At 44.6% G+C, this 9,689-nt stretch overlaps 1 protein-coding gene across 1 annotated transcript; it reads left to right on the top strand.

Moving 5' to 3' along the window:
- Positions 1 to 261: 261 nt before the first annotated feature.
- Positions 262 to 1,690, top strand: KLF17 (KLF transcription factor 17). The gene is made up of 2 exons (XM_059083158.1): positions 262 to 1,126; positions 1,443 to 1,690. The coding sequence occupies exons 1-2, from the start codon at positions 280 to 282 to the stop codon at positions 1,688 to 1,690; spliced, it is 1,095 nt and encodes a 364-aa protein (XP_058939141.1). The 5' UTR covers positions 262 to 279.
- The last annotated feature ends 7,999 nt before the right edge of the window (positions 1,691 to 9,689 follow it).

Here is a 9,689-nt window from a genome sequence, read left to right as displayed (position 1 = left end):
TGGCATCTTAGTTCCCCAACCAGGGATGGAACCTGCACCCCCTGCAGTGGAAGCGCAGAGTCTTAACCACTGGACAGCCAGAAAAATCCCCCAGGCTTGCATTTTAGAAAGCCCAAACTGGAGAATGGCCTGGAGGTGGGATAATTTAGAGGCAAGAGATGATAGAGGCCTGGATTAGGGTGGGGTCTGGAAATGGGGAGAAGGGACATGTGGAACTGGAATTTGAGTTAATGTGAATTTCACCTGACTTTTTTTTTTTCTAAGGATACTGAGAAGTCAATGTCCATCTTGGACGTGTCTTCATCTCCCGGAAGCAGTGGAGTGCACACCTCTTGGAACCATGGCCCATCAGACATTCAACGCATCCCTCAGTGCATAGAGCTGGAGACGACCTCCTTGGCCTCTGCTGAGGCACCCAGGCAGAACGCCAGTGAAATGGGTCCACACTTCAGTATGTTGCTGCCTGACCACGGTGTGAGCTACTGCCCCCAAGTGACTTTCACTCCTTCCCAGATGATTTACACTGAGGGAATGTCTCCTTCCCAGACAGGAATGATGATTTTCAAGGGGTCCCGGGCAATGCCCTTAGGAGATCCCAGTATTCCAGGGGTGGCCACGACCTTTGGTGGGAATCTAAGGATGTCCCCCAATGGGCCGCCAATCTCACCTGCCAGTGGAATCCCGATGATGTCCCACATCAGAATGCAAACAATGCCTTATTCTGGCCTCCCAACAGTAACTTCTAATGGAGGCCCTTTAACACCTAAAACATTATTGGATCCAACCATGCCTTCCACTGAGGCCCTGGCAATGCTCCGCTCTTTGGATCAGATGTTGCCCCCTAGAAACCCCCACAACTACGGGATGCCCCCAGCTGGATCACCATTATTGCTGGCTTTGGAATCCCAGGGCTCTTTTGTGAGACAGCCAGTCTCCCAGGAAGACCCCTTCCTACCTAAGCAGCCCTTACCTGCTCCATGGAGAGCAGAGCAGTACTCCGGGGCCCAGGAAAGGGCTCCCAGGAGGAGATCCCCAGTTTCAAGGCCTTACCGCTGTGACTATGAGAGCTGTGAAAAAGCTTACACTAAGCGCTCCCACCTCGTGAGTCACCAACGCAAACACACAGGTAAATGAGGTGTCAGATGGGTGGGGTGGGTGGAGAGATCTCTGGGCTTTAGATTTGTGGGGGACCCCTGGTTTGTAATGGTTTGGGATTAGCCCATCATCCTTCAAGTTTGGGATCAAGTTCTTTTGGCCCCACCAGCTTGCTTTCCCACAGTCCAGGATGACTGTGCCAAGATGGAGACTGCTGGTGGTGCTGTCTCCTCGCTGCTGTCCTGAGTTTTCCCTTTTGATTCCTCAACATTGACTGCTCAGACCCCTTCCTTCCTACCTGCTGGCCTATTCCTCAAAATTCCTTCTCTCCCTTGTCATTCCCCCAGGTGAAAGGCCCTATAAATGCATGTGGGAAGCCTGTACTTGGTCCTTCTTCCGTTCTGATGAACTTAGAAGACATGCTCGGATACACACCAAATACCGACCACATAAATGTGATCAGTGCGGCCGACAGTTCATGAGATCTGACCATCTCAGGCAACACCAAAGGACTCATATGCGGGTGCCAACATCCCCAGACCCACCGGCTGACAGTGGACATATGGCTGGTCCTCCTCCTGCTCCTGGTCTTTAGGTCAATCTGCTCTTCCCCTCATTTTGGCTTCTCTGCCCAGATCTTGCCTGCCTCTGACCTGCTAGTCTCTTTGGTAGGTATAGGTTTTGATGAAGACAGAAAGATTATGAGGCAGTGTGGAAGCCCATACGAGCTCTGGACCTAGTCGGGGCTCCTCAAAAACTGTCTTGGGTGTCCTCACATCTCTGGGGCCACCTACTTTTGTGCCAAGTTCAGCCACATGGCAAGATGGAGCAAAGTAGCGATTGGGAGCTTTATAAAAAGCTCTTTATCTTATGTCACTCCCAGATTGAAACCCTTTAGCGACTCTCCTTTGCCTGCTACATAAAGTCTAAGTTCCTTATCTTGGTCTTTTTTTTTTTTTTTTTTTTTTGTGGTATGCGGGCCTCTCACTGTTGTGGCCTCTCCCGTTGCGGAGCACAGGCTCCGGACGCACAGGCTCAGCGGCCATGGTTCACCGGCCCAGCCGCTCCGCGGCATGTGGGATCTTCCCGGACCGGGGCACGAACCCGTGTCCCCTGCATTGGCAGGCGGATTCTCAACCACTGCGCCACCAGGGAAGCCCTATCTTGGTCTTTGACAGTCTCCAGAGACAGACTTTTGGGAAAGGTATTTGATCATTATGCCAGATTCCCTCTTCTGGTAAAAGAAAAACAGCATTGGACTGTTGTGAATACATCTTATGTACAAAATCAGGTTCTGTCCGGCACTCACCAGCCTCATGCCCAGAGTTTGTCTCCTCCCATCATTTCCAGACTTGGATGGAATGCCCCCACAAGACATGGGATCTGGCACCTCAAGTAGCCACTAGCAACCCAGGAATGTGGAAGAGTTAGTGCTCCTGGGGTAACATTTGACTAATGCGAGATGGGAGAAATCCAGGCCGATAAATTTCCTCTTCTTCCCTCCCTTCCCTGAACTGGTCTGGTGCAAGACACCATTTCTCCCAATGGGGAGACCTCCCAAGTAGCCAGTGGACACACCTTCTATGCCTCTTTCAGGCTTGTCATGAAGCAGACTCAACCTGCTATCACCTGGCATTGCCTCCCATCCTCTTGCGTCGAGTCCCTTTTCTCACTCTCAATGCCCTGTATTTGCATCACCCAAATAAAACATCGGTACTTAGTTCTTGTTCTAGGCTCTGCTTTCTAGGTAACTTGGGGTTGGAAGACATTAGACTGGGGCAGAGAAGGATGAACCACACTGTAACCTTCCCTCTTCCCCCCACCAAGCCCAAGTACCTGGACTACAAAATGTCAGCTATTAAAAGGCCTGTTCTCCCTTGCCCGTCTCCTAGGATTGAGGGCATAATGACTCCTCTGGAAACTCAGCCACAGGTAGTTCAGAACCTCATTCCTGGATTTCTCAGCCAGCTGTTTTACTGACCAGCAAACTAATAGAAAGGAACTTGCCTAAGTTCTCAAGTGGCAGAGCTGGGATCCCAACCAGGATCTGGTCTCTGTCCGCCACCCATCTTGCTCACACGCAGCCCTGCTGGTAGGGTCAGCAGGCCAGGTTGCTTGTTGGGATGCAAGAGGGGTCTGTTGGTGACCCATCACTTTCACTGAGGAATGGAAGTGGATAGGAACCAGAGTGGGCCAAGGGTGCACCACGTATGCTGCAGTGGCAGGCAAAACAGGCCCCCACCCCTTGGAGGTCACAAACTAGTGGAGGAGGGATATAGGAAATGTACAGCATGCTGTGAGGACAAATATATCTATCTCGAGTTTACTATAGTAGGCCAAAGCAGTTAGGAAGGCATTTCTTATGAAGAGTAATTTGAGCTCAGAGGTAAGGATTAACTAGGAGTTAGGCAGATAAAGGAGGTGAGGAAAGTCAATCTACCCTTTATCCAGTGATTACCCTATGGCAGGCATGGCTAAGCATTTCCCGTGTTGTCTTTGTTTCAACACAAGGCAGGATAATGGGTGGGTAAGACATTGTGGGCTCTCAAGTAAGACTAGAAGATTTTAATTCTGCCTTTGCCATATGTGACTGTGTGGCCTTGGGCAAATTAGTTATCTCTGCTTCAGATAGCAGTGGGACCAGATTAGTATATTCAAGCTCAAGAGAGATAGGATTAGTCCTATTCAAAAATGGTTTCTTTGACTTGTTTAAGGGAGAGGGAGGTGTTTTCATACTCCTGGTGGGAGTGGAAGGTGGCTTGGACCAGGTTGTGGAAGTAGAGGTGGAAGGTAGTAGATTTAGGAGAGACAATTAACCCTAATCCAATGAATTAATCCAGTTAATTCATTGGATTAGGTCCGTGAGGGAGTAGTCAGGATGACACCCAGGTTTCTGGCTTGTGTGATAAATAAGGAGAACCAGATGCAATTCATTAACTTATTTATTTTTATTGTGATATCTAATGTGTGCAAAAAATCTTTTGTATATGTACAACTTAATAATAAAAACACTTATTTGCCTTTTATGACACTTGAGAAGAACTTTGAGTTCCCCTCTCTTATCACATTCCTTGTCCTCAGCAGAGGTAACCACTATCTTGAATTTTTAATCTTGTCTTTGCTTTTCTTTGCTGTTTTTACTATATATGTATCTATTCTTAAGCATATAATGATTGTTTTTATGTGGTTTTGAATTTTGTGTTTATTCTATTTGGGGGTTGTTGAACTCCTTCAATCTGAAGTTTTATAGTCTTAATAAAATTTGGAAAAATTTTGGCTATGTTTTGTCAATTTTTTGTCCCCACCCCTTCTCCTTCTGACACACAATCTGCGCATATAAACAGAACTCTTGGTATTGTCTCATAGATCACTAATACTCAATACTTTCCTATAATTTTTTCCCCTGCTTCATTTTAGATGTCTTCAAGCTAACTGATCTTTTCTTCTGCAGATTAGAATCTGCTATCAGTTCCATCCAGTATGTTTTTCACATACCTTTTTTTTTCTTCTTTTGGCTGCACTGCACAGCTTGCAGGATCTTACTTCCCCCAGCAGGGATTGAACCCGCATCCTTGGCAGTGAAAGTACGGAGTCCTAACCTCCAGACCTCCAGGGAATTCCCTCAAATACTGTATTTTTCATTTCTAGAAATTCGATCTGGATCTTTAAAAATATATTCCATTTCTCTTCTTTTTTTTTTTTATAAGTGAACTTTTTTTTTTTTTTGCTTGTTTTTTTATTTTTTATTTATTTATTTTTGGCTGTGTTGGGTCTTCATTTCTGTGCGAGGGCTTTCTCTAGTTGTGCCAAGCGGGGGCCACTCTTCATCGCGGTGCACGGGCCTCTCACTGTCACGGCCTCTCTTGCTCCGGAGCACAGACTCCAGACGCGCAGGCTCAGTAGTTGTGGTTCACGGGCCCAGTTGCTCCGCGGCATGTGGGACCCTCCCAGACCAGGGCTCAAACCCGTGTCCCCTGCATTGGCAGGCAGACTCTCTACCACTGCGCCACCAGGGAAGCCCTGTTGTTGTTTTGTTGTTGTTGTTGTTGTTATTAAGAACAGTGCTGCCCTGAATATTCCTGTCCAAATGCTTGCATTTTTTGATAAATCTCTCTTTGAGGCATTTCCAAAGGGTGGTTGTTAACTCATTAGTGGGTTGTGAGTGGACTAGAGAAACATAATACGATTAAAGGGCAAGTTTGGCAAGGGCTGAGCTTGGTGACAATTTGTTGAAGAGTCCGTCTATCCTGTTATGGAACTTTCTCCTGTGGCATTGGTTGCTTGCATAGTTGAGAAGAGAAGGAGTTGGTTAGAGTCAGCAGCAGTTGGAGCTTTGTCCGTTGAGTGCCACAGCAAGACAAAGGGACAAAGGAGTTTAGGAAAATGGCAGGAGAATCAAGGGGCCCTGGAAGCTAAAACAGGGTTGGGTAGGGGGAATGTCGAGTCTAGAGGAGGCTGAGGAACAGGCACAGTAGAGCTACCAACAAGTTCTAATGAAGTCATATAACTAGTAGATTAACAATTGTTGAGTGAGGCTGGAAAGAGAAATGGTGGTGGAGATTAGGATGTTGAATAGGTATTTTTGCTGTTAGAATGATGATGAGACCCAGGATGTGACCGAAGAAGTGGATGGCTGGGGTGGACTAGAGGTGAAGGTTTCTGGAAGTGTAGAGAATTCAGGGTGTTATCTGGGTCATCCTTGGATGGTGCCAAGGACTATGGCTAAACCTTGGGTAAAGAAGGACTACTCAAGTCAGGTGACAAATTCTAGGAGTGAGTGAAAGTGACCAGGGAGTTGAGTGGAAAACAGTGACCAGGAAAAGGATAAGGTATCCAAGGAAACAGGGTTTTGGTAGGGAAGTAGAATAATGATTTTTAAGTAGCACTGTGGTGAGAGATTCAAAGGTAGGTAGGGTGGAGAGAATGAGAGGTCTCCATAAGACAGAGATGTAGCAGGATGTGAAGGCAAGCAGAAGAGGGAGCTTCTTGGCAGGAGATAGTGGAGTTCTGGACTCTGGAGCAGAAGTTCCAGAGTGTACGGTGGGTACACTACTACAGTGGGGTAGTTTGGGAGCGAGCTTGGGAGAAGGATGAAAAATAAGACCTAGAAATGGGGAAGGCTTTCCAAAGATCTTTTGGACATTGACCCTGCACAGTGTTGGAACTCTCATTTTATTCATTCTCATTCATCATAAAAAATGTACTGGGTGTCTACTGGGTGCCCAGGGGTCTCGCTGCTTGGCAATGGCTAAGAGGTCAACTGTGGCCAAGAGGTCAACTGGATCTTAGCTCCTCCTGGAGATCTAAGTGGAGGAAAGGCTGACCCAGAGAGAGATGATTACAATTGCATTTCGGAATCCCATCTTGGTTGCCTTGTATGGAGGATGGATGGAAGATTTTGGGCTGAAGAGTAGACACCTACTTATGGGTAAGGCAGCAGACAGTGGTCTGCACAGTCAAGTAGATTGTTAGTAGCAGTATTTGGGATGAAGTAGTTGAGCTGAGAAGAATTTCTCGTGTCTTCATTCTATAGGTCCCCTCCCAGCCCCCAGCCATAATCCCTGCTGGTGGGCTATGCTGGCAACATACTCTGTGCATATGATGATGATTGTGTTTTTTCAAGAAAGTGCTGGAGGCGGCTGCCTGGCTTGGAGTTCTGGGGCTGCAGCTAATGCCCTCCTGAAGGCAACTTCCCTGGCCCAGCTGCGGTCCACAGGAGGACACCCCCTCCTATGTCTGGGCCAGTGTAGAATTCAGCCACCCTCTACAGACTGGAGAAACAGTTCTTAAAGAGAATCTTACATTCTGGAGAAACAGGGGCATGGAAGCTGCCTTTATTTTTATTGTTTTTAAAATTTAATTAATTAATTAATTTATTTATTTGGCTGCATTGGGTCTTCATTGCTGCATGTGGGCTTTCTCTAGTTGCGGCAAGTGGGGGCTATTCTTTGTTGCAGTGTGCAGGCTTCTCATTATGGTGGCTTCTCTTGTTGTGGAGCACAGGCTCTAGGCGCACAGGCTTCAGTAGTTGTGGTGCATGGGCTTAGTTGCTCCGCAGCATGTGGGATCCTCCCGGACCAGGGATTGAACCCGTGCACCTCTTAAACACTGCACCACCAGGGAAGTCCCTGGAAGCTGCCTTTAGAATGAAACCTTGGATGGTTGCAGAAAAGATGGGATGGGGGAAGGATAGGAGGGATGACATGTCAAAATGCTCTTAGAAAATAAATACTGGTACATCTGTTCCACTCCTACATATAATATAGCAAGGAAATAATGCCCCTTTTCAATGTCTTTCCTCTGGCTTTCAGGTGTTCATTCATTCATTCATTTATTCAGTTCTTACTTGGTGAGAACCTCAGGCTATAAATCTTACTTGTACTGGTGTTGAGTGTTGAGATAAAAGACAAACCCTCTAACTTTCAGTTATTCTCTTCTCTCTTTCCTTTCCTTCTCCTTTTCCTTTGCCTGCTTCATTAAAAACATCTTAAATAGATAATATGTACATATAGCACACAATCCGAAAGGTAGAACATATTGTTCAGTGACAAGTCCTCCTGCCACTCTTGAACTTCTCTCCTTAGAAGTGATGCTACTCTTCGTTATGTGCTTCCAGAACTATCTCTAATACATAAATAGCATGGTATTCACACCATTGGGTCTCTTGCTGCTTTCACTTATCAGTACATCTTGAAGGCTGTTTTATGTCAGCAAATATAGAGCTACCAGAATCTTTTAAGTTGATGCATATAACTCTGTCATATGTATGTAATGTATCTATTTCATCAACCTTCTATTGAAGGCCATTCAGTTCATTTGCTATTATCAAAGCTATAGAGAAAGTTGTTTTTCTTTTAATTGATAAGTTTATTTCCATTGCAGTTATAAATATTTAATCTTATTGATTTATTTTATTGCCTTTTGGAGGGCAGTTAAATAACTTTAATTTAGAGAAGTTTTGGAAAAATTGGGTTGATAGTACAGAGAGTTCTCATGTACTCCATACCCAATTCCCTTTATTATTAACATCTTACATTAGGATGGTGTATTTGTTACAATTAATAAACCAATATTGATACATTTTTCTTAACTTAAGTCTATACCTTATTTACATTTCCTTAGTTTTTACCTAATGTCCTCTTTCTGTTCCAGGATTCCATCCAGGATAGTACCTTATATTTAGTAATCATCTTTTCTTACTGACTTTAGAATGAAGGCTCCTCTTGGCTGTGATAATTTCTCACTTTCCTTTTTTTTTTTTTTTTTTTGATGACCTTCACAGTTTTGAGGAGTACTGGTCAGATATTTTGTAGAAAGTCTCTCAGTGGATTTGTCTGATGTTTTTCTTATGATTTGGTTGGAGATATTTCCAGTAAATCATACCATAGATACTACATACTATTCACATGACTTATCATTGTTGATGTTAAGCTTGATTGCTTGGCTGTGGTTGTGTTTGTTAAGTTACTCCACTGTAAAGTTGCTCCCCCTCCCACCTTCTTTTTTTTAATTTTTAAATTTATTTTATTTTTGGCTGTGTTGGGTCTTTGTTGCAGTGTGTGAGCTTCTCATTGCGGTGGCTTCTTTTGTTACGGAGCACAGGCTCTAGGCATGCAGGCTTCAGTAGTTGTGGCACACAGGCTCAGTAGTTGTGGCTCATGGGTTCTAGAACGCAGGCTCAGTAGTTGTGGTGCACAGGCTTTGTTGCTCCGTGACATGTGGGATCTTCCCAGACCAGGGCTCGAAGTCGTGTCCTCTGCATTGGCAGGCGGGTTCTTAACCACTGGGCCACTAGGGAAGGCCCCTCCCACCTTCTATACTGTACTCTTTGGAAGGAAGTCACTATGTGCAGCCCACAATTAAGGAGTAGGGACTTGTGTTCCACCTCCCTGAAGGTGGAGTTTCTATGTAAATTATTTGGAGTTCTTCTGCTTGAGAGATTTGTCTATTATTCCCCCTATTCATTTATTCATTGAATAATTAATTTGTATCTGAATAATATAATAATAATAATTCACATAACAAAATTCATCTTTTTTAAGTGTATATTCAGCATTTTAAAAATATATTCATGAAGTTGTGCAATCATTACCTCTAATTCCAAGACGTTTTCATCACCCCAGAAAGAAACCCCATACCCATTAACAGTCACCTCCACATTTCCCCCCTTTCCCTACCCCTGGGCAGCCACTCATCTACTCTTGTGTCCTGGATTTGCCTATTCTGGGCCTTTCATGTTAATGAAATCATACTATATGTTGTCTTTTGTGACTGGCTTCTTTCATTTAGCTAAATGTTTTCAAGTTTCATCCATGTTGTAGCATGAATTAGGACTTCATTCTTTTCATGGATGAAGAATATTCCATTGTATGGATATGGCACACTTTGTTTATCCATTCATCAGTTTATGGACACTTGGGTTCTTTCCATTTATTATTATTATTAATAATGCTGTTATGAACATTCATATACAGGTTTTTGTGTGGACATATGTTTTCAATTCTCTTAGTGTGAAAATGCTGAGTCACATGGTAACTAGTTTAACGTTTTGAGGAACTGCCAAACTATTTCTAAAGTGACCGTACCATTTTACA

This window comes from Kogia breviceps, chromosome 1 (genome assembly GCF_026419965.1).
Source record: "Kogia breviceps isolate mKogBre1 chromosome 1, mKogBre1 haplotype 1, whole genome shotgun sequence".
In the NCBI taxonomy this organism is placed as follows: Eukaryota; Metazoa; Chordata; class Mammalia; order Artiodactyla; family Physeteridae; genus Kogia; species Kogia breviceps.
The sequence above is the reverse complement of the archived record's forward strand: the minus strand, read 5'-3'. Positions and strand labels throughout refer to the sequence as shown.